The 26,310-nt window shown below is 36.6% G+C and overlaps 1 protein-coding gene across 1 annotated transcript in view; it reads left to right on the top strand.

Annotated features, from left to right (window-relative positions):
* The first annotated feature begins 269 nt into the window (after window positions 1–269).
* Window positions 270–26,310, top strand: part of RFC1 (replication factor C1) — a 128,440-nt gene continuing 102,399 nt past the window's right edge. The window contains exons 1-7 of the mRNA XM_089825784.1: window positions 270–405; window positions 1,117–1,206; window positions 1,403–1,885; window positions 2,042–2,109; window positions 2,233–2,308; window positions 2,474–2,535; window positions 2,642–2,796. Coding sequence (XP_089681910.1) covers window positions 403–405; window positions 1,117–1,206; window positions 1,403–1,885; window positions 2,042–2,109; window positions 2,233–2,308; window positions 2,474–2,535; window positions 2,642–2,796 — 937 coding nt within the window. The 5' untranslated portion in view covers window positions 270–402. The remainder of the gene's footprint in view (window positions 406–1,116; window positions 1,207–1,402; window positions 1,886–2,041; window positions 2,110–2,232; window positions 2,309–2,473; window positions 2,536–2,641; window positions 2,797–26,310) is intronic.

Genomic DNA, 26,310 nt, shown 5'->3' with positions numbered 1-26,310 from the left:
TTGGATGGGAAGCCTGATAATTTCCATGAGAACAATTTAGCTCTATCATGGATTAACGAATTGGCTGACAAATCATTTGCCAAACTGTATTCAAAATAGACGAGAAAACTACATTTGGCTGACAAATGATTTGCCATACTGTATTCAAAATAGACGAGGAAACTACATTCAAAATACTAAGATGACAATTTGACGTGTAGAATCGACCGATATAATCCTGGCAAGCCTTTCAATTTTACGAACCATAAGCATCGTCTAAACCTATTTCACTGTGGAGTTGAACTTTCTATTTAAGTTTGCGGTATCCTACACCCAAGCAGGCGGGAAGGAATTGGGGGTTTTTGCTTCGCACGCACAGTTTGAGTGGCACTGAAAACCCTTGAAAAACCAATATTTTTACCCATGGTAAGCTCACGAGTGCCTTCAGCCGTGTCTTTTCTTTCTTTTTGTTTGTGGAATTCATTCGTTATGTTATCGACCTCTGTCCTTCTTCTTTCTTCTTTTTGTTTGCCATTTTCTTTAACCAAGGAATTAATGGTCTTTAAAATGTCATTTATCATCTGAAGAACCGAACGCCCTCTTTGTTTATGAAAGGTTCCAGCGGTGAGAAATGTTGCTGAAATTCTAACGCAAATTATAGTGTAATTCACTTCTTAAAACAGACTACACGTTCTAAACTGTTTTGGATCAACAAGTGTACAGATAGTCGACCGCAATAACATTATCGTTTACCCCATGCCAAGATGGTAGAATGATCTTTTTGCTATGAAGAGGGGTGTCTCGTAGGTAAAATTCATTTACATGGCGTCATCAACTGTTCACCAGTATATGCTCATCACACCCAGATTTGGATGTGATATTTTACCGGACACCCATTCAACATTCAACATTTGCCTTGTTGGCCATCTGTCATTTCTCCTGGGAATTTGAACTTGCCATATGCTATTACTGGCGATTTTCCACTTAACTCATCCCATTTGACAAACAAAAACGATTCGTTAACTATCTGTCCAAACATTTTCCCTCTGTAGATAAACGGATTTTCAAGCAAATTCTGAAAATTGCGGCTTTTAAAGTTGCATAACATTGTCTCTGAATTTCTTATTGTGCTTTCAGTCGGACATACGCAAATGGTTCATGAAGCAACCTCATAAAAACACTATGCCTGAAAAGGAGAAGCCAAAGCAAACGGAGACTCCAAAACAGGTAAATTTAACGTGTCTTCTATCTCTGTTTATTTGATTATTTGTTATGGTCTTCATTATAATGGCTGTATTAACATTCTGGAGCATGCCTAGTCGGACATGAACCTTGGACATTAAAATATCCGCTCTGCCTTAATATTACTGGATGAAATGAGAATTTGGTATTTTAAGTTTGTTCTTTTACTTCTAATGTCCAGGAGAATGCCTCGGAAGGAGCAAATGCAGGAAGGAAGAAAGTAAGTAAATATTTCGCTACACCCAACCTCGAAAGCACTAGAAAATCAATCGAAGATGAGGATTTCAAGCCGAACAAGGCTTCAACAAAGAGAAAGAAAGAGAAAGTGGATGTGGACAACATATCTGAGATAATAGTTCCATCCCCCAAGAAGCTTCACAAAGATGACACCAAAGAAACGAAGGATAAGAATAAGACTGCTAATAAGAAACATGATGGATTATCAGTAGATTACTCACATGGGTCTAGTTTAGGGAGCAATGGCATTGGTGATAATATGTCTGCAAGAAATGAAAATGAAAGTCCTCCTCAGCATGGTGGCAGAGGTGGAGGTGGAAGCAGTGGGGGGGGTAGAGGCAGTGGTGGAGGTAGAGGCCGAGGGGGTGGGAGAGGTGCTTTTGGTAATTTCGGGGAGAGAGCTGCTCCCCCACATAAAGGTGAAAAGGTTAGATGGCTCGAATGACCTTAACATACAGTTTTTAAATACTCAAATATTTTGCTGACTGGATGCAGTTTTTATTGATAACATTATGGTCAATAGATGTGAATTTCTAGTTTTGTCTTGCATTTTGTCTCACATTTTCACTCAACATTTTTTCAGGAGGTTCCAGAAGGTGCTGAAAATTGCTTGCAGGGTTTGACCTTCGTGATAAGTGGAACTCTTGATAGGTACGTTTTCATGGCAACTGGTTATTGATCTATTCTGTTTAAGAATTTTAATGTCCCAAAATTTCGGTATACATATAAGATTTCATCTTTGAAGTCAAATTTATTGCTTTTTTTCTGATACAGTTTAGAGAGGGAGGAAGCAGAAGATCTGATTAAGCGCCATGGTGGCAGGGTTACCGGGTCTGTCAGCAAGAAAACGGTTGTTATAGGATTTTCTTATTGGAAATAAAATCCTTTATGTCTCTTGATCATTATCACAAGTAACTGAAAATTAGTATCAAATATTTGCCATTTAGAAATGTCTCTTTTCTAGGATATTTTAAGTCAGCTACACCTTTTTAATGACTGTTATTTTGATCATCAGAGTTATTTACTGGCTGATGAAGATGTTGGAGGCCGTAAATCTGAGAAAGCAAAGGAGCTTGGGTTTGTAGCTGTTGTCTTTTGACTAGTTTTGTATACATTGTATGTTATTTTTTAATTTTTTTAATTTTTTGAGATCATTTTACTTAACTCACTGATGTTCTTGTAGAACGCCTTTTCTTTCTGAAGATGCTCTGTTTGATATGATCCGTAAGTCAAAACCTACAAAGTCATCTGGCAAGGGAAATGTGCAGATGAAAGAACAGAAAGATACTAAAGTTGCTGAGAGTATGAGCGTTATTATGCCAAAAATTGGGGAGAAAGGTATGAATAGTTTCTTACTGTCCTTTCTTTTTTGACTTTTGTCTGGATTATATTTGTGCTAATTGATGGGCCCTTCCTTTACGTCTGGATTATATTGTGTTGCACATGGTCTTCAAAGTTATAATTCTCGTTCACTAAAAAATCATTTTATATCTATTTGTGTGTACATGTTGCTAACATTTGTCTTAGATATGTTTAATTCCATCGAGTCTGACTATTGTAATTTTGCCTGTGGGGTTAAACTATCTGCTTTTCAATTTTAACATCTTTTACTAGGTATTACTATTAATAAATTATAATGCAGTCATCACATATTGTAAGTGAAAATTTATAAATGAGAAAATTACCATTTTAAACATCGCCATTAGTAGGATGGAAACTGACAAGTAGTAACTTCAGGAGCTACTTAGTTTCTCAGCTTTGTTATTTTCCATGGAGCTATTATTGACCCTGAGAAGTATAGCATCAATTTCTTATGTTATGATTGAATTGCTGGGAACTTCATATATTGATAATGAAAAAGCAATTTAAGGAGTCAATGATCTCTAAAACCAAACAGGTGTGGAGACTCCCCCAATTAGCTCATCAACTGCAGATATAATGTGTACCAGCTCGATATGGATAAACGCATCCTATTACCAAAATAAGCGAATACTTTAATAAATTGGCCTTGTTTGAACTTTAAAGGTCCTATGCAAATAAGTATCTAACTTACTGAAAGAGGACTGAAACCAGCAGATGAAAACATGGAAAGGACTAAACACAAAGGTACACGTGGAGAAACACTTTTGCAAGAAAAAGACCGGTTAAGAGTAAGCTTGAAACTTTTTACTACAAGAAGGATTTATGCCCCAAGTGCATCTGAAAGTTATAACAACATGAACAATCAAGTTGACAAGCTACGACATGTCTGCAACTCCATGAAAAGCCTTCTTTACATCCTGGAACAGCCTTCTATGGTCATATAGGAAGAACATTACATAAGCCAGCATTTGTACAAAGCTAGACAATTAATTTTATATCTATGTACATAATACATGTAAGTTGAAGAGACTGTATTTGCAGCCACTTCTGCTTGAAAAGTAAACTGTGCAAATCTAATGCTTCTGGCAGCTGGTAGTTTGTAAACCACTTGTTGATTCTTAAACTGCCTCTGTTGAAACTGGCAGTTTGTTATTGACACCAAAATACTCATTTCTTCCAGCATTTCCCTGATTCTGAAACTTACTTGAGATGCTCTAGTTTCACTAAAGGTTTTCTATAGTTGAATAATATCTCCTTATTAATTATTATATTAGTTGTCAATATTGTAAATCTTGTAAATATTAGAATGTTTTGAATATTTTAGAATATTATTTAATATTTTGTTATTACAATGTTTCCAATAACTATGATTTTTTTGAATAGAATCATTGTCCTTGTAATCTATTCTTGCACATTCATTAATTTATAAAATATTCTACCAATTACTTGTGTAATATGGTATCGGGGCTAATTTAAATTTTTTTCAGAAAATTTTATAATTTATCTCTGAAATCATCAGTTTTCTAATTTTTTTGAAAGTCTTTCTTGGCACCTAAGGTTTTCCTTGATTTTTTTTCCAAAATATTGTCTACAATTCAAAGTTCTTCCCCTAGGGTTTTTGGCAGACTTTTGTTTCAAAAAAAATTTGTTTTTGCATTTTTTCCGTTCTTGAGAAATTGTGTGGTGCTGAAATTTCTCCTCCCGTGGTTTGTTTTTGGGGCATGTTTGCAACTTTGACAGTTTTCATGGTTGTTTTCCTATTTTTCAACATTCCCAAGACGAGCATATTTGTAGTTCGATGCCATCTTTTATGTAGCGCTTATGCAAATCATGGGCTTTTATTCGGTCTTTTGTCCTCATGAGACACGTTTAGCCTTGCCTGACCTTGTCTACATGTTGTTTTCTCTGTTTCTGCCAGGGTTTTTTCCTAACCGTGGCTCATTTTCGCACCACGTGATCTGCTTCGGACCATTGATCTATTATTCCCAAGAGATGCCATTAGTTGGGAGACTTGGAAGGTGGCTTATAGCTCTCTATCTATGACATGTAGGGAATCAAAATGATGTGATAATGACTCTCAAATGAACCTAGGTGATGAGAGCAATTTATGTCCTAAATTATACCATTATTTAGCCTTCCATATGCCTTCATACTCATTTGTATATTCTACATCTATACCAATTTCCCATTTTATGTTGCATATATTTCAATATACATAAGTAATATTTATTTTAGTTTTTAGATAAAATTTGTGAATAAATAATATTCGATTGTATTTGGTAAACATATACTATGCCAAAGAAATTAATATTTCTTGTGGATGAGAGAATAACAATTATCAGTTTATTACATGGGAGATAATTGCCAATATATAAATATCATATTTCCCATTCTTTGGTCACTATTATAAACTCATTTTCTGTTGGAAAGAAAAGGGGGATTGTTCAAGCACAACCTCCCTTATTTTATTTTCTTCTATCTCTGTTGGGTTGCGCGTGACTATTGGTAATATGCATGCATTATGAAAACATTGCTATTATTAGCAAATAGGAAGTTCAAAGATTGAATTATTGATTTCCTATTCAATTACTTTTGCGCACCTATGTACAGGAAGTTTAGAATTCTAAAAGTTTCGATAGAGCCAAAGGAATCAGATTGAGATACCACATCTGCCGCTTCTTGTTTATGGTAAACACAACTGATTCTATTTTTTATGAACTAAAGATGGGGTTCGGTTTTGGACTAATCCATATTACAAATGGCATTGCCATGAAGGTGAAAAGGAGATATACTTGATACACAGGGCAGGGCATTGTACAGAGATCATTATGATTATTTTCTGATAAATAAAGTTCACATTTGCATGATTACAAAGGCGTAGAAACATTTCTTTGTCTCATCACTAGTGGGCGAGGATGTAGGGTCCACTCTGAAGTTACCCGGTGATTCTTTTTCATTTACGTGTGGAGTTTATGTTATTTTTTTTTCATTTGTATTTTGATCATCTCACTATTGTATGGTATGCATATAATCTTGTGGATTGGTTATAGTATTATACTAGTTTATATGTTCAATATCTATGTTCATGATTGTGTAATAGTATTTCATTTGAATTAGATTATGAAGTAACTAATGGTTTGTTGTGAGTGGCAATTATTTTCATCACAGATTGTTTTTGTCGTGAGTTGCTTCTATTTCTGTCATTTAAAAAGTTGTGTTTTAAAAAAACAGAGTAGAAGGTTAAACTAAAGTGCATAAAGGAAATTCTTGCTTTATGAGATTAATTATTCATGTTGTATGAACAATTGTGGTCTCTAGTTAGTTTTCTTTTAATTTATGAGTTTTTAGAATAATTATATATGTTGAATCTTCTATCACCATAATTGCTTTGGTTTGTTGTAGGTTTGTTTTCATGTGTTCTAGCTGCATCCATAATCGCTTAGCTTACAACCTGCACCCGTTTATGGTATATTACCCAGACACCTTTCGCAAGCTTACGCCCCCGGATTGAGACGATTAGACTAAGCTGAAACTCATTCTAAATATTGAATCTCTCTCATTATTTGCCCCAGTGTTGGCCTATCACTAGGATTGGAGACCCTTGCAAGGTGCACCATAGAATGAGAGATTTAAAGATAGCATGTAATATGAGTGCAAGTATCCAAGGTCCCAAGTGAATGCAATGCAAAGTAAACTAAGATGAGATGCAAGATTAATCTAAAATGAGAGATGCAAATACAAGAAAGTAAACTAAACTAAGCAAGATAACAAGTCTACTTCGTGATAAGCTAAGCTAGCTGTAGTAAGCTAGAAATGCAAGAAAGTAAATACTAAGTTATATGAAAATGCAAGAGTGCAAAGTGCTCAAGAATCAAAGTGACAACATAACAATAGCATGATCAAAGTGACAACATAACAATAGCACGAACTCTAGAGGTTAGGAAGAGTGAGGAGAGAGCCTACTTTTAAAAAGATTTGGATGATCAAGATTAAGAGGCAAAAGTAGTGGTGAAGATTAAGCCTTGGTGGATCCATGTGCTCATGTCTTTAAGAGACGAAAGTAGTGAATGATAATAAGAGGCAAAACAGTGAGTGGTGGAGATAAAGAGGCAAAAGCCTTTTTTTAAAAGTCAAAATATTCCACTCATTGGAAAATGCACTTCCAAGATGTAGACAATTTCTTTTTATTTTTTACTTTTTAAATTAGAAAATGCCTTTTCATGTGCTCATAGAATAAGGAGACCTTTTATTTAATTAAAAGGGAGCATGCTCTTTTAATTAAATAAAACTTAGGATAAGGTGGTCAAACTATAGGATAAAATCAATTAAATGATTAAATGATGATTTGATCAAGGATTTTTTATTGATAAATTATGCAAAATTGATTAAGCGCATAATGTGGTCTAGCATAGGGATTTAAATATTTAGAAGGGGGCTTATAGTTTACTAGACCAAAATTGGGTGATTATATTTGCCCCTTTTTGAGTCAGTGTATGAGCGAGCACATGGAGTCAAAGAATGATGAATGTCAAGCAACTGATAAGAGATTTGACTTTGAACCTTGATTGAACGAAGTGTAGTGAGATAACTAATTGTGAACTTGATCGAACGAAGATTAGCAAGGTTGATTTTGAATCCAATTGAACAAGAATCAAAGAGATAATCCTGAATGCATAGTTTGATGTGAAGCAATGAAACTGAACATTAGGTCAAGTTTGATAAGACAATACTAGAACTAATGTGATGGCATGAGAACTAATATGTCCTAGGTCAAATTAAGCATCTGCCCAAGGTGCATAAAGTTTTGAAGAATCCCAACTTGATGTAACGTGATGAAGCTGAGATGCCCCTAGTGATGGTAGCATAACATAATCAATTTGTAGCTTGGAAAGATCGGTGATAGATAATTCCTACCCCCTAGGGATTGAAATCAAAATGATATAGAGGAGATCCAGAAACAAGATAGATTTGATCAAATTGAGATAAGGTATGGTTCAAGATGATTGATTAAGTGATTCAGAAAGTGTAGAATTGAGTTTGACCACTGAGTGTTAAGAATGTGCCCCAGTTTGATTAAGTTTAACCAAAAAGGTATAATATTAGAATTAGGCCAAAGCAAGTGATTTTGTAGAAATCTAAAAAATATTTTGCCTCAAAAGATGAATAGATAAGTCTCAGAAGAGCAATCAACTGCACTAAAGGGGAAATAATTATATCACGATTTTGACAAGTAAGATGAATCTGAATTTCAATTTTGATCCCGAAAATGAATCCAAGACATCAAAATTAGGCAAGGGTACAACTTTTGCAGAAATTTAAGATAGTTGAAAATGTCTTGAAAGTTGAGCATTTGGATAGATTAGATATGATTGTAAGATTAACCCCTTTAATTGCAGGATAGAAGAAAAGATAATGATGATTGGGAGACGAAGAAGTGATGAAAAAATGATCATGGGATAGAAGAAAGATGAAGATGAAGCACAATTGATTGCAAGAAGATGTGATGACCCAAGTTATCCGATAGGAATACTTTTCACTCAATGCAAGATGCGAAGTTTAATATGCAATCCTAGAATGATAATGCAAGTGTACATTGCAAGGGTCTTTAAGTAGGTCCTTGTTTTTATCATTGAGCCTTGTTAAGGGACATCACAAGATCATACAACCATCACTAGTGCAAGTGTGACCGTGAAGACATTAATATGATCTATATCGGATAAAATGTAGGAAATTAACACATGCATCAAAGACAAGGTCTAGGATAACTTAGTTAAGTTTCCAGTTAATGTGGCAAGATTATGCTAGCATCAAGACATAAGTGTTGAGATGGCCATAAGCATAGTCTTATGAGAACACACACAATGTAATAGACAAGGATGTAATTCTAACTCACCTCATTGTCCAAGTGAATCAGGTTGAGGTAAATGTGGTATTCTAATCAAGAGGAGGCACTTATCATAGACACCCGATGCAGTAGAACACATAGGAGTATCAAAATCATACCCATTGGCAAAAGACAAAGAAAATATGTCCTTTGCCCCCAATCCTCTAGTCGAGTGACATCCTAGAGAGACCAAGGAATGAAACATCATCAAAAATCATTGATAACAGATAACATACAAGGGAAATTTGATTAAACATAGCTTAGTCATTTTAGTTTAAGTGCAATGTAAAGATTGTCACTGATATTTCTAAGATTTATGCCTATAAGTGTTATAGAAATATACCACTCGAACTCCTAACAAGGTGTTGGTTCAAGATAATATATCCAACAAGTGTTGAGAAACACCCTATGTCGAGATGGGATAGTGTTGAGAAACATTATTTGAGAAACACCAGTTTGTCCTAGAGACCAAAGATGTCACGAGACATGCCGCCTAGACCTAGACAAAGATTGATATCAAACCAAGAAGAAATGTGTGGTGAAGGTCAACTTGTTCATGGCCAAAGCCATGAGCTGATAAATGAAAGGGCAAAGGTCTAAAGTAGTGCTTGTTTCCAGGTTATCACCACCTGGCAAGATGTTTTAATATATTTTTAGGACTTTTTATAATTTTTTATAATTTTTTGATATTTTGATTTTTTTTGAGATACATCAAAGGCTTGTTTGCCAGGTTGTCACTGAGACGATCATTTTATGATTTTTTTCAGGAGCATATATCAAATGTTTTTTTCTAAATCATAAATGCTATTTACAGGAGCTATGGAGGTAGACTACCTCATGCTTAGAACTTCTTCAAATGGAGAGTGTTGATAGGCTTGGGGAGTAGTTCTCCCTCAGGTGTTGAGAGATGATAAGCACTGGGTCCAAAGGCAATTGTAATAATATATGGACCTAGTCATTTAGGTTCAAGCTTTCCTTTCTGTTCTTGATTTTGTTGATTCTTAGGATTCTCTTTCGAAACTAGATCACCAACTTCAAAAGCTTTATGGTATTCCTTCTTGTTGTAGCTCTTTGTCATCCTTTTCTGACACACTCTCATATGGTTAGCATGGACCCTTCTACTGTAGGCTATTGCTAGTGAGGTTCAACACTGTTAGCAGTCTGGTCATAGTGCTGGTGTTGATTCTCTTTCTTTGAGGGTTGCACCACCTTCTTCTAGTGGTGGGGACCCTTCTAAAAGCATCACTTGGACAAGGACCCTTCTAAAAGTATCACCTGGACAATTGTTTGCTAGCGAAGGGAAAATCACCCTACTGTCTCTCTTTCTCCTTCCTGTGTTGTGGGTGATTTGTCTTCCCACTCTTGATGTGGGTTACTAGCAATGACGCTAGTCTACTGTCAATGGTCTTTTTTGATCTTGTTGCAAATAGTTTCTTTGGTTTGTTGTTTATACGCCTTCGGGGTGCGGTTTTGTGAGGGACAACACCCTTGTTTTGCTGCTTTTAATATCAAAGGCAATGAAAAACCTTAATAAGATGTAGATAGGATGATCTAACATGGTGGGGGAACACTTAACACTACTAACACACGAAACATGAACTTTCAACTTACGATCAGGATAAAAAGGTCAATGACAAAATAACACCAATATGGGATAACAACCAAACTTGATGTCTAGAGTTTTTTAAGCCAACAATCCTAGACTGAGTTTTACCTTTTAACAAATTTTACCGGTGCCAACACAGAGCTTATTGTTTATTGGATTTGCAGAGGGCAATCTTGGTGAAGATGAGGGTGGTTAAACTTCTGTTTTGCTGGTTTTATCTTCTTCATTGCTGGCCATATTATTCCCAACCAACCATATCAGTTCTTGAGGGTCAATGTCAGGATTCTAAGACAGCCCATTGGGGTTTGAGGAGCTGATATTTACTTTCTTTAAAGATCTTTCCTGCAGTTTGACATCTGTAGACCCAACTGTGCCATTTGGTGCATTTTGGTGAAGAACCCAGGGCTCCTAGAACTTGGTACTTTCTGGTTGTTATTGCTGCAATCATTTATTTTCATTAGTAGTAAATTGTTATGTTGTATTTGTGTTTATAATAAGTGACTATACTTTAAATTTGTCTTTGCACTGTACTTTCAGCTTTGGTCTGATTTTAGAAGTGACAATTGCAAGCATTTTCTTTAAATTTGTTATCATAGTATTGTATTTGTTGTAATATAAATCCGCTCTTTCTATTCTCTCTATGAAACATTCTCAAACTGAAAAGAAAAACAAAAAATCAAGGGGATACAAGGGTGCATATTACAGTGGTATTAAAGCTGGCGATCTTTTCATCCTTTTGGAAAGATTTAGAGTTGGATGAGGGTACCAAGGGCATAAATTTGAGGACAACAAGGGGATGGTAACATAGTGGTGGTGTTGATATATGAATTTGAGGTGGCAAAGTTTGCAATATAATATCTCAGTGAGCTTCCCGTGAAAGGCAAAGGAATTTTCACAAAGGTAATAGCTGCAATCTGTATGGCATGTGCCATATGACTGGGTGGCATCTCCGTCCCCTCCAAGTTTCCAAGTCCTAGAAATGTCCCAATACAGGGGACATGGAGTTTTTTGTGGGGACACCTCCAGGTGGAACAGTGGTTCTTGCCCTATGTGCATATTAACATATTGATCTTTCTTCTAGGAGAACAAACCTTAACGTAATCACTAGCATCTATTTACACCTCAAAAGATTGTTATAGGTTGGGTAAAGGCAACACAGGTGCATTTTGTCAAAGTTGTCTGCTGTTTGCTTCCCCACTTGAAGCACTTCCCAATTTTCTAAGTTGTCTGCTGTTTGCTTCCCCACTTGAAGCACTTCCCAATTTTCTTGGTAGGATACAATGGTTTTGATTGATGAAAAATAGTTAACAAACTCCCTCACATATTGCATTGCTCCTTTTGAAGTTGCTTCTTTGTGACTTGGAAAGTATAGGTCATCTTACTATGGTTTTTAGTACTTTACCATAGCCCTATTTCTCCATCCCCAACCACATGTACAAGGTGGATACCTGATTGTTGTCTCAACTTATACTTCTCATCATCTTGTTGCAGCTTGTTCTCCCTTAGTACTTTGCAAGACTTGTTTGAGATTAATGTTCCTCATTTTTCCTTTTTGAAAATTAGAACGTCATCTTGTGGAAAATTGTAGCTGCGATAAAGATCTTTATCACTGATGTTATAAAATAGAAATGGGTTTGTTATGACTGTTATGGTCATCTTTAGCTGAAAGAGACATTCGTGATAATATTTGAAGACGTGTCATATGTCATGCGAAGAGGCATACGTATGGAAATATGAAGTGTTGAATATATGAAAATGTGAAGGGTCTTGTATTAGAAATTTGAAGAGACCTTTGTATGTAATATGAAGAGTCTCATTTCAATCTATTTATATGATTGCACAGTTTATTGTAAGCAATCAAGTGAAATTGTACTCGAACATTTTTATTATCAATAAAAGAGATATTTTGTTGGTGTGGTTGGTTTTTTCCCTTTTTGTGGAAGGGTTTTCCTAGGACAAAGGTTTTTTCCCTTTATGTGGAAAGGTTTTCCCGGGATAAATGTCTTGAGTCTTTTGTGTATTGTTTATGCCCTTTTATTGCCGTTTATCTTTATTTTTGGGCAAAAACTTAACATGGTATCAGATTGAGGTTATTACAATAATATAGGAGTATCATTGTTCTGAGATACTATGAGATATTAGGCTCTATTAATTTTTTTATCGTCTCTCATTTTTATTTTCCTCACTTGATCACCGAGGAAAGAATATTTGTCCTAGATTCCAACCCTAATTTCATACTTCTCTTAGCCTCAATGGCATTTAATATGTTTGTAAACTTGTGGTTATTCTGATCGACTTTCGAACCTTTGGGATGCACATGTGGATTTGTCGAAAGGGTTCTTGATCAATTGGGAACATGATCCCCATTATTATGTTGAAAGTGCCAGTGAGGTCCATTTTCAGAGAAGTGGTGGAATAGTTGTGCTTCTTTACAAATTATGAGACTTCCTCTTGGATTGAGTTTGTAGATGTGGATTGTGAAGTGGTTTCTGTGAGATTGTACCTCGTGTCGAAGTTTGCCTTGCCGATGGTGTTTGTAGCATGTCGATGGTGTTAGTAGCAACCTTTAGGATGAGCTCTGGAAAATTTATGTCTTCTCTTTCATCTTTGGTAGTCTTTGAGGATGTAGATTGTGCATTCCATGAGGGGTACTTGATTGGCTATTCAGCTCGGTTGGTACAGATGTTGGATCGTGCTACACATTGATGACCATCTTGAGTCCATGCTCATTTGAGATCTACTTCGCATGGTAGAAATAAAACATGGACTTTCCCATCTAGTTGTATCATAGACTCCTCTTTTAATTGCTTTATCCATTTTTTTATCAGGTTGTTCGCAATGTGGTGGGCGCTCTATTTAACAAATATGGAGCATCTGGATGGAGCAGAGGAGAAGATTAGAAGACGAGTCAAGTGTTTCATTACGAGTATGTGTCAAATTTGTCCGACTTAGCAAAATTCGATTAGTTAGATTTCAAAGGAAATCGAGAGCAGGAAAGGTTTTTTTTGTATGTGTAGGAGTTTCAGGGCATTTGAATTTCCGTTGAGCACAGTGATTGAATGTCTGAAGTAAATTGATTCTCTGAAGTAATTCAATTGTTGATTATCAGGTGTCACCGTGAGTGGTGTTTGGCCTGTTGAAAACTATGAAGTCAATAAGCTTCTCATCTGATGGCATTGCCTAGCTCATGGTTTGTTCAAATGTAGGGAGACTGTTGATTTTAAGCATTTCTCACCTTCATTTGTAACTGCTAAATCTATGATGTCATGGCTTTCATCTGTTTTTATTATGAAGATTATGTTGAGCAGTTATAAGTTCTGCATCAATTTTGTGTTTGAATTTATCATCCCGTCAGTGTTCGTGACAATGTTGATAGTGCTGGAAGTTGTAGCAGAATTGCCTTGTTATTACCATGAGTTGCAAGGCATCGCTGGAGGATTTCTTGCCAACTCTTTGTATTTCATGATGGTTCATTTTTCGTAACAGCTAAGTCTTGATTCATTTGGTTGAAGGTTAGTTGATTGTGGATTGCATGTTGTCGAGAGAGATACCTTGCGAGCCTTTTAGAAGTTAGCAAGGAATAGAATTATCATTTTCAGATATTGCAGAAAGGGCTAGTGTTTTGTAGGCATAGCATGGAACAAAGCATCTTTAAGGAAGTTTGAAATTTGAGGGAAGAGGAAAAATTGAAGTAGAGTGAATGCACATCATTCTCAAGTGAGAATCTGATAAGCGATAATCTTTTGCTTTGCCTTTGAGTCTTCTCGACGAAGCATTTGTCGACGGTTATGATCAGTGATTGTTTTGAAGTCTCCTCTTTACTACTTGTGATGTTTTGACATTTCCATTTTCTTTAGGATTATTGTGCTAAACATCACGTCTTGCTTGTAACAACTCTTCATGATGGCGACAACTAGCTCATCACAAATTATGGTCTTGGCCATGGTTTTCAGCTCTCAGTACGCCCATTTCATAATTCGTGCATTCAACAGATGTCTTCATTTTGTATATCTAATGCTCTTGTAGGGATGTGATTTATGGGTTTTGTGCTATGAAAATCATTGGTTGCAATGACCTCACTTGCATCTCCAACTTCGTTTCCGTTGCTACCAAATAAACAAAGAAATGATCGCATATGTTCCTCTTCTCCATAGTTCTTTCTCAAGTTAAATGTTAGTCAACAGTAGGGGACATATTTAGGTCGTTCAAAGCAAGAATAACATACAATTCCTTGGAGTTAGAAATATCAACATATTTTTATGTGTGAAGTGTTGGTTTGATATGATCTTTCTTTTTTTTCCAGTTTTTATCATATATCGTCTAGAGTTATATTATTGAGGTTACTAGAAGCTTTTTATTTCCTTTAGTCATGAAACATTTAAGTCCCTATCATATTAATTTTGTGTGTGAATTGAACCTCTGTGTGGTGAATATTATCACACCATTGATTTCTAGTGGAGATTAATGGGCAGAGTGATGCGACGGAGAAAGAAGCTCTGACAATCTTTCGCACACGATTAGGGATTTTCTATTGGCACTTCAATTTCTCTCATTTTTTAAGACTTTAGTTTGATTATTCATTTGTGATTAGTATCAACCTCACTTTGGTACTATGATCATTTTTGATGTATTGTAGAAGAAATTTTGTGTGCAAAGTCTATGGGATTGTAGACTGGTCCTTGATTTTGATATAAGTAGTGGGGAGAGAGGGAGAGGTCTACAATTTTCTTGTATTTTAAGGAGGTCCAAAGCTTTAGATTTGAGCTCCTTGTCAGGAAAGGTGAAGGGGCATTGATAAATTGATCCACAATAAAGATACATATTCTTTCTTCTATTATTTTACTACTAACATGAGAAGAGATGTATTTTATATTATTTTGTTGATATTATAAATAAATTGGCATATATCAGGTTAGATTGGCTAAAGTCTTCTATTATCATCAGTTCATATCATATCTCGTGTGAGATACATTGTTATCTAGTTGTTGCTAGAAGTGATTATTGAATTGTATTTGTGCATGAACCAGTGATCTAGTGTATACACAAACGTACATTTTTTCTTCTAATCATATCGTCTCATTTTTGGCCTTAAAATGATTGGAGTATAAGTTAAAGAATACAATTAGTAGTGTTTCAAACCATCGATCAGACTTGTTTGTTGTAGAAATCATAAAGAGCAGATCTTATGTTCTTGAGAAGGACTTCATTAAAAATTGTATTATTATTCCTAGTTTATCATTATTTGTTATCTAGAGACTTTTCAGTAGTTTTGAAGATGGAAGTTAGGCCTCATCAACAAAGATGCCCTGCATTCATCTTCTGCAAGTTCTTGGCAAGAATATACGGATACTAAGCTTGTATCAAGATGTGACCACAACTTGCGCGTTTCTTCTTTGCATTGAGTCAAGCATGTCCTGTGTATTGTTTGGTTCAAGAGTAAGAAAGGCTCTTCCTTCATTTCAGATTAGAGTTTCAGAGTGAGTTAAGTTCCGAGAATTCAAGGCTTGAGTTGAGAGTATTAAGGATATTCTCGAAGATGCTGGTTCTCCTTTATGGTAACATCTTTATTGAGTAATACATTTTGTTCAACAAGGTCTATGATTATCAAATGAATGCTGGCATGCTCTTAGTCAAATGTTGTGTATCTCTTTGAGATTGGACTTCAAAGAGATAAGTATTCTATGATGATTGTGCATAGCTGGAAATAGAGTATATCTTTGCATTGATCTCTATGATAAATGGATCTTATGAATCTCTCTTGGTTGCAGGATACAATGGGATGGTTAGAGATTATGCAACGTTGTTTGCGAAATTAGTGACACATTATTAAAAGATCATATTTAGAGAGAGAAACTATTCAGCTTTAGAGGGAGGTGATGTGACAGGGTGTCATGTCTCCTTCGCTCAACTAATCTCCAAGCCGACATAGCCTATTTTGCAGCCTGAGAGGCCTGGGTCACTAAGCAAGGGGTGTCTTCGGTGTGGATGGTTGGGTAAAAGTTATTCATTTTATGCCCCACCTCAATTAAGACTGACTTCCTCCTTACGTGTCTTGGTGATTGGTCTAATGTCTTGTGTTGCATATTTATCTCACCACTTCCTGGCAGCTGCGTCACCCCAATAGTTATGTTGTAACGTCTTTGCAATTGGATGCATGTTGAGGCTTTGGTAACATGCCTTCTCTAAGCGTTTGGAGAACGAAGAGCATTTTTAGTGGTATTGTGGGAGAGCGAATTCATTTACGTATGAAGGAAATTCTTGCCAAGGTAAAGTTTTTGTTTATCGCTCTGTGAAGTACGCCAACCCTTCGTTCTATGATTGGGATGACAACCCCTTTCACCTTGTAATTCAATTCACTTTTAATCTCTTGTTTTTGCTTCAATGACACCATTCTCAAGGGACAAGGCTATCGAAGATAGTAATAGTTGTTGAGACCAAACTCGATAGATGAGCATATTTGTCGGATGTGGAACTAGTCACATCGAGCTGCATACTCTATTGCTAAACGTAGGTGAGTACAAGAGGAGGATGGTCGTTCCAAGACACTCATCCATTGAATATGCAGGGTCGACCAGTTTCAACACTGACATCCTCATTTCTTCACCTATGCATGACATTTCCATTTGCTAGGTGACCATCATAGGCATTTTATTTCGTAGACGAATTATCAGTATAGTTGGATGCTGCCATTAGGAGATTGTATTCTGGTTTAGATAAGATAAGAATATTAATGTCCAACAAAAGACCACAAAAGGTCTATGGGACTAATAGTTTACAACAAGACAACTGACAAAAGGAACACCAAAGGATGTTTGAGAAAAGCAAACAACAAGAAACAAGAAGAAGATAAGAGAGGTGCAGAGAAATGCCAAGGCAAAGACTAGGAGTCCTTTTTTGGCAAAGAGAAATCAGTCACAGAAGGATAAGACTGTGGGTGGACATGAGCCCTGATTTGTCTATGTGAGCTCCTGGAAGAGTGTCACTGACGAAAGAAACTGCTATGGGGTCTGATAGACCTGGAACGACTAGTAGAAGTGGACGGCCTTTTCACACCACGTGACGGAGATAAAGTTGAGAAAAAGGCAGTAATGAGCTGATTAGAGGTATGTCGGTAAGGAAGTAGTGACTGCAACATACTATCACAGAGCAGGGTGGCCTCTTGAAGATAAAGTGCGAGACATTGTTGGTCAATGTAATCGAAGAAAGCTGAAAGAGAAAAACAGTCCTGGATCAGATAATGAAATCTCCCTCTGATCTCATAAAAGATAGGGCAACGGAAAATAAAAAGAGTCTCTATCTCGACCTCCGCTAAAGTACATAGCTGACAGATCCGTTCTTCGCTATCAGTATGATGGTCAGTCTGAGCCCCAAAGACGGTGAGAACTAACTCTGAAGGACCCTAGACAGATATGCAGGGCATGACACCAACGTCGAGATAGGTAACTAGGATGAAATCATAGATCTCCAGAAAGTGCTCAGCATAGAAGGCCATCCTCGGACGTAATCCTCCAAGAGGGTTAGTCCTGGTGGTGATAATGTACTGTCTGCAAATATCTAGTCTGACGTGCTCATTTAACTCTTGACGTGAGGGGAGGAGATGAGTAGGGGCATTCAGTGAGCACTGGTATGGAGGGAGGCAGTTAATATCAATCCCAATTGAGCTCAACAGAGAGGATGCCTGAGCATACCAGCAACGAGCTTGAGAGCTAGTATTAGAACTCGCAGTCACCACAGAAGAGCAATACGCGAGTTAGGAGTATCTATCTCGCTTTCCAGCCAAATCCGCAAAACCATGAAGGTCAGGAAGGAACAAAATTAGGTCAAATATGGCCGCAAATTTGAAGGGGTGAGCACCAAACTCAGCAAGAATAATACTATGAGGAGTGAATCTGTGACATCTAATGATACGCCCTAGAAGCAATGTTTGCACTCGCTTGATCGAGGCCTAATTAGAGACAAGGAGAGAAGGCCCCCAAATCACTGAGCCATAGAGATCAGTTGGCTAAACAAGGGAGTCCAAGAGGGATAGGTTGGACAAGGTATCTTGAAAATGGTGTCTGAAACATTGTCTCTCAAGCATAGCAAGAGATCCCATACCCTCACTAACTTTGGATTGAATCGCTAGTCTCATATTGAAGCGGGATCCAAAAAACTTTATCCTAGATACATATAAGAAGTAATCTAAATCTCCTGTCCCTAAAAGAAGAAGTGAAGATGAGAGGTCTTTAGGCAATTAAAGACCATAGCTTGAGTCTTACCCAAGTTAACCACAAGCTGTCGTTGATCATAGAAGGAAGCCAAACCATCAAGAAGCCTTTGTAAACTCTCTAGAGAAGAAGCTACAAGAACCATGTCATCCGCAAAAAGAAGAATGGAGATCAAGACTTGATGCTATTCCATCTCCTGGGAGTGAGGATTTCAAAAGGAAGTCCTCAAGCTCGTCAGTATACAAACCGAACAAAATGAGGGAGAGAGGGAAGCCTTGTTTAAGCCCAACAGTGCTATGGATTGGAACTGAGAATCCCTCAGGAGTCTTGAATCTACCCACCATAGTTGTGTATATCTCATGATAGTAGTCAGTAACATCTCTGAAATCCTAATCACTCGAAGTCTCTAAAAAATAGAGCCATCCTAGGAACAAAATCAGAAACCTTGCAAAAATCAACAAAGCAGCAGTATACTTTCGTCGATCTGTGTCTAGCCTCCTCAATAATAGCCCGTAAAGTGAAAATGTGATCCATGGTCTGGTAGTCAGTACGGAAACCAACCTGTCCTCTAGCTCTGCAACCTCTCTTGTCAAGCTCTCTGGATAACACAACATTCAGGGTTGTAGCATATAGTTTGGCAAACGTGTGTCCGATCATGATGGTCCTGTAGTTACTAGGGTTAGAGACAGGACCGGTCTTGTGAATTGGATAAATCAGATGCCTTGACCAAGAAACAGGAAAACCAATACAAACCACTTTAAAGAGTATAGAGAGATAGGAGCCAAGAACCAGGGCACCAAACTTGACGAGTTTTGCTTGGAACCCCTCCTCATCAGCGGCTTTGCTGCATCTCATGGATCTAATGGCCTCATAAATGTTAGAAGGGGTGAACAAGTGACAACAAGGAGGCAAAAGTTAACAACATGGAAGCATAGATACTTTATAATTGTCATCTGTTATGCATATTTTTAATTAAGGTTCAATCCTGAGAATTTGTTTAAACTGAGGCAAGCATGGGTAAATAGTTTATGTTTGGAGATGCATTAAAAGTTTGTCTTTAAGGTTGGTAGACACATTCAATTCTCATGCTTTTGACTTCTGCCTATATATATGTATATTCCAATTTGTCGGAAACTAGTTCGTCTCTAATTATCTCAAACCCGATTGGGCTGAAACTAAAATGATAATCTTCAGAGCATGGTAGAACAAAATTATGTGTTTCTTATAACTACTTGGAGTAAGTGTATGCAGGACATGGTCTTTAAATCAATACGCCAAAGAACAAAAACCAGGTAAATTTAGCCCGATTCCACAATGAATAATAGGAGGAGCCATTATGCAGAGGGAGATGTCCAATCCTTTGCAAGTTTATGCAATAGTCAGCTATCTTATTGTGGTGATTAAAGCTGTCCCTACTAAGAGGGAGTCTCCGCTAAGAGTATATCTTAGTTATTAATGCATTCTTCTTTGAGAAAAGTTTGAGGTGAAAGCCCTCGTTCCACCCTCTATGAGTACATATGGTGGACCACCCTCTTCGAGTAGGCATGGTGGAAATGCATTCTTCTCTGGCAGAAGTTTGAGTTGAAAGCCCTTGTTCCACCATTTGCAAATAGGCATGGTAGAAATACATTCTTCTCTGGGAGAAGTTTGAGGTGAAAGCCCTCATTCGACCTTTGCGAGTAGGCATGGTGGAAGGGAACTCTTTTTTGAAAGTCATGTGTATGACTCCACTTTATGTGCTTATGAAGTAACTATGGTGAATTATGTTATGCTGAGATAACATTTGTGCCTGTTTGACTAAAGTTCTCTCTCTTGCTAAGAGGGAGTGTTGAAGATTGTAGTATAGATCTTTATCTTTGATTTTATGAAATAGAAATATGTTTGTCATGACCGTTATGGTCATCTTCAGCTGAAAAGATACATTTGTGATAATATTTAAAGAGCGTGCCATATGTCATGCGAAGAGGCATGAATATGGAAATATGAAGGGTCTTGTATTACAAATTTGAAGAGACCTTTGTGTCTAAGTCTCATTTCAATCTATTTATGTCATTGCTCAGTTTATTGTAAGCAATCTAGTGAAAGCTTTGTACTCGAACATTTTTATTATCAACCAAAGAGATATTTTGCTGGTGTGGCCAGGTTTTCCCCTTCAAGTGGAAGTGTTTTCCTAGGATAAATGTATTGAGTCTTTTGTGTATTGATTATGCTCTTTTATTGCCGTTTATCTTTAGTAATTAGTTCTGGGCAAAAGCTTAACACGTCTAAGGAAAATTATCACACAAGAGTCAATAAATGCTCTCAATACCTCATTCAAAGACCTCTTGAAAGTTGCCCATTAATTATACAATTTGATTGTGAGTACAAAACATTCATATAGTGCTTGAAATGTGTTGATTCCTTGAATATTATTTTCCTTACACCCTTAATTTTGACCAGGTGATTTACAGATTTGAAATTTGGCTAGGTCAAATGCTTAAATGTTGTAATTGATCCAAGAGATCATCTGTGGTAGTGGATATTGGTGGTTGTCTTGTTAAAGGTCTGATAGTCCACTCACATCTGCCAAGTACTATTTTACTGAGGTAGTGCCACTATTGGAGAATTACAAAGCCGGGTGTTGGTCTTATTACTCCTTGGGCAATGAGTGGTTGTTCCCTTAAATGACTCCAATAGCTTCAACTAGACTTGGCCGATAGATTCCTATATCAGGAAGTTGACAATCGGGTAATGATTAAATCTCATGTTCTATTGTTCTACTTGGTGACGGACACTTGGCCTCTTGAAAGAGCTCTTTAAACTTCTATATCATTTGATCCATGACCTTTTGTTCCTTTTATATAAGCAGCCCATACTGATTTAATTTTTGCCAACTCATTTTCTTCTTTCCCTATGCAATAAAAGTGGGAGAAATTTGCCACAACCATTGATTAACTGCTTAACTTGGGAAATACTTCCCATGGAAATCATGGATTTGCATGTATGATAGTTGAGAACATATTCAGCACCATTCCTGATCAATGAGGGCTTGTTGTGTCTGAATGTGAGCTTGTTATGTCTTAACAACACTCAATTTACTGATCTGCAGCAGTGTCCATGGCAATTAATTGTAGTCTAATAAATCAGAATAAAGGAGAACACCCAAGTAATTATCCAAAATTTAGACCTTGCTGCTCAGTATGTAAATATTTGAGTCGTGATACATAACAAATCAGATCTATAACAGACCTTTCCAAAATGCAGCACAGCTAACCAAGGCAATAATTATGGAGTTTTATCAACTTATCAATCAGTTGACAGCATTAGCAACCAGTTCCAAGCAATGAAACAATGATATTGCAGGCTTAGACCAGCAAGAAATAATGTTTCTGAATTCATGTTGGATCAAGCAACGGCCTGTTTGGTTGCTGGAATTCAACTGGATTAGGAATTGAAAATTAGAATTTGTTTTTAATTCTCCGTTCGGTGCACCAAATCGGAATTGAGAATAGGAATGTGTATTCCCATTTTGGCCCCAAAATGAGCATTTGTCCATTCTCAAAAATACCTGTTATTGGAATTGCTATTCTTATTCTCATTTTTGACTTTTACATATTTCATAATTATTTCAAGTCCGGTGTAGTTTCCCTCGCTTCTGAACGATTCCCTTCTGGGTGCTTTATTCTTTGCTTCTCGAATTTGTGAGATGCAATTGAGGTAAGGCTGTAGGTGTTTCGTGCACTGGAGTGTCTGCTATGTTTTTTTCAAATTCAGTTTCAAATAATGCCAAAGCGGACCATGTCCTTTGGCACAGTCCCATGAAGACCTGTGTAAATGAGTCGTTGCCCTAAATTCATTGAGGAACAGCAGGGAATTTGAGAAGCGGCTTAAAAGTGTGGTGGAGAAGAGATGTGCTGCCTCTGCTCCGACTGTGCCTGTTTATGGATTTGGTGATGAAGTTGAGGAGGAGGCGGAGGACGAGCTGTTGAAAATGGTGAAGTGCTCCGCCATTGAATGCCAATTCATGATTGATTCTTCAATCTGTCCCTGCTCAACTATTGCTTTACCATTGGAGATTCTCATCGATGAATTTGACTGTGGAAGAAAGAAGGTAAGTAATTGATTCAATTCCTTTCAGATGAATATTCAATTTTTTTCACGGAGGATTTGAAACAGTTTCACATTGTCTGCAAGTTTCTGGTTTGAATTCTGTATAGTTTGTTTTAATATTTAAACTGTATATTTTGCTTTGTGATTTTTTTAATTTGAATATTATAGTGATTTAAACTGTTCGTTAATTGAATTTTGTTGTCATGAGTGCTCTTGTAGGTATGTATGCAAAATCGAGGACCATGAGGGATGCAAGGAAAGTGTTTGACAATATGTCTGACAGAGATGTGGCAGCATGGAATTCAAATTCCAATTTTAGTTTTGTCGAACCAAAGGAGTCTGGAATTGCAATTCCAATGTCCATTCCAATTTCCAATTTCCAATTCTGATTCCAGTTTTCCTATTCCAGCAACGATACAGGCCCTTCTTTCATTTTGAGCAGCAAAACTAAGAATTAATTGTAAGTTTTAACTAATTTTTCCAGCACATCAAATAACTTGAAGTAGCACAAGTGTGGACAGCTTGTACGATAATCAATGATGCATAGCACTGTCAAATATTTTGCAGATGTGGCCCTGAATATAGAATTTGCCTAGCTGATTACCCCAGTCAACAATGTCATCCAGCAGTTGATAAAATTGTCATAAATGTTACACCCAACAAAGAAGAAATTGAAGAATTTTCCTCTAGTGGCTCCAAAAATCAGAGGTTTCTGTCCTCTAGTTTATGTCGACAAGGGATTTATCTTTGAGAGCTGGAATTCAAAAATTTGTCTGAAATTAAATGACACAATGGATGTTTTTAAGAGGGTGCTAGCTTTGCAAATTTAGACTTACAAATAAAGTTTTTTCCCTCCAAAAACTAAAGTAGAAAAAGTAGTTTTCTTCTAGATTAATGACATTTGGCTGGAAAGTCTCATTTGAGTGGCCATAAGAGAGAAACTACTTTGCGCAAGTTTAGCAATAAAGTGCCCAAAAGAGAACATACATTTTGTAATTGCATGAGGGGTACATGATGGACGTCTAAATCAACTTGTATGCATGCTTCTAACTAGGTTGCCAGTATAAACAACTAACTCCATATCTGATGCTGATATATCTCACATGCTGTCTCCCCTTGATGATCTCCCCCTTTGAACAGTTTTATACAAATCTCCTCGTATATCTCCCCAGAACATCCCTGTTAGATCTCCTTTTTGTTTCTATTCTGCAGAAATGTTCAAAATTTTAGGTTAAAAATTAGGGTAGAAGGAAATGAATTAAATTATATTAATTTCCACAAGTGATTTAGAATAGGTCAAAGGATTGGTCTTTACTCTTCACAACAGTTACAATGATAAAGAACCAGTGCCAGAGGGGCTCTAGACACAGCAAATATGATAAAGGTCAAAGAAAAACACAACAGAGAAATATATAAACATGGGCTAACATAAAAAGATAAGCCACATGGTAGCACAAGTACAAATAGAAGTGTGAGGAGTTGAGCCCACAAGGCAGTGGAAGGGCATCCAGATGGGGAATAGAAAACCTTAGGTACAAGTATCTAGGAGGACCCTGATGGAGCCTAAAATTTGTGTCTCCATTTATACAATGAATTTGGCATATGCTGATTTTAGTTTTTTATGATTCCAGTATTTATATTTGCAGTTAGAGGCAGCAACAATTGAACTGAAGTAGTAACCAGAAGCTATATCTGTATATGAATTACTGCCCAGAAAATGTTATCTCCAGCATACCAATCAGAGTCAGATTCAAGCTAGCTGCAATTAATGACTTGATATATATCTAGATTCTGTACCATGATTCCATTATGCTGAAGTACACCAGATATTACAAGTGTGGGAGCATCTGTAATATATAAAAGAAATCACTAATACAAGCAAGTGGATATAGTCACTGTGATCTGTTTGAGCAGCACAGACTTATCCAGGTAGACAACAGCAAGGTTCGAATGGAGGAATAGATTTTGGTCAAATGCCTGGACATACTATTTTTGCAGAAGAAGCTTCAACAATGGTTGTTTGATAAGTACAAGATTAAGAAATATAATGATTCACAAGTGCACAAATCACATGGCACACATAATAAGAGGAAGATCTTCTCGGGAGGCACAATCTTCTGGAACAGGCTGAGGCGTTCTTGTTGACGTCCTTCAATTTTATTAATTCGTGCTTAGCAGAACAAATACGTGTAGCTCCTGAAAAATTTACAACATTCTGCAAGAGTTTTAAGGAACAAGCAATGGATTTGCAAGTGCCCAAGCAAGCAATCAGTTCATTGAGGACAGCTATTAGGAAGCTTCAACCATCTTCTGAGCATTTGACATCTTTGCACCCAGACTTTTTGCTCGTGTGTCTGCTAGCAAAATGCTATAAAGCTGGATTAAGCATTTTTGAGGATGACATTTTGAGATTGATCAGCCAAGAGAGTTATCCTTTAATAATGATGAGGGGTGGTTGGATTAATGTCTTATTTGATACTAATTTTCGGATTTTTGTCACAGGTGTTCGAACAATGGAGCAAGGACTTGCAACACTTCCATTGATAATAGGAGGAAATTCTTCACTTGACGTCTTCACTGCTAATATATATGCAGTGCAGGCTATGTCCAGGAGTAGTCAATGTGCACAGACAGAAACAACCCATCAAACTCCCGCTCATGAAAGGAAAACATTAGGGTAATGCAGAATGGCTTTAACGGTGAAGATTTAAGGAAATTTGGGTGCAGTGAGTATGCTCCAGCAAGCAGGTCAGAAGATAGATGAGGAGTGAAAGTCGAGACCTTCGAATACGGAGTCGGAGTTGAACTACGCCACCATCCGTATAATTGAGAAGGGAATTTGAAGACAAAATGTTTTAAGCGTTGCCTGTGTCATACGGTAACATGCACGTGCTTATATTGTTACCTGGAATAGAATACATACGGATGGCTTTGAAAATATTAGTTTTGATTTCTTAAAATATTTTCAACTTAAAAAATGAGTCATATTAAGGCCCACGTTGTACAAACAAGTATTCAGTTACTTGTTAGGAAGGGGTATGTTGTTTTGAGAAAGGACTCGCAACTCTTCGCATCTTATAAATATATGATGTAAAAGCCAAACCAAAAGAGTCAATATAATTCAATATTCATATTTTCAATTTTTTACCTATGCTATATTTTCCATTTGAAAAGAAAATGACCTTTTGAACTAAGCCTCTGGATGGTGAATTATGGAATAACTTCATGTGCGATTCTGGAGTTGAATTATATTGGATGGATCACCTGTAGGGAATGTCTCCAGTACGATTTTATTTCCGGATCAGTAAGAAGTATTTATTTAATTTATTTGCATTAGAGTTTTAAATTTTTATTAAAGTTGTGTCCTTTATAAGTGTTTTTTATTATTTTCTATAAATATTTTAATATTTGGATAAGTGGATTGGGTCGTTATTGCATTTTAAATTAGATAAACTTAAATATTGTGAAATACTTTATTGTTTCTGTATTTAGGTCTAATTTGTCTCCGCAGGATTTAAAGTGCATTCATATAATTGATCCGTCGCGTCTGAATTATTAAATTTATTTATAGTTTAATATATTAAACTTTATAAAGTTGTACGTTTCAACTAATAATTTTGACTCTATTGCCCATTTAATTAGGCACTGGTCTTTTACTCCTGATTCATAATCCATATGCTGGCAAATGATTCATTTCTTTCCAT

This window comes from Cupressus sempervirens, chromosome 4 (assembly GCF_028749045.1).
Source record: "Cupressus sempervirens isolate cs-2001-9-10 chromosome 4, ASM2874904v1, whole genome shotgun sequence".
NCBI lineage: Eukaryota > Viridiplantae > Streptophyta > Pinopsida > Cupressales > Cupressaceae > Cupressus > Cupressus sempervirens.
This window is presented reverse-complemented; position numbering and strand designations above follow the sequence as displayed.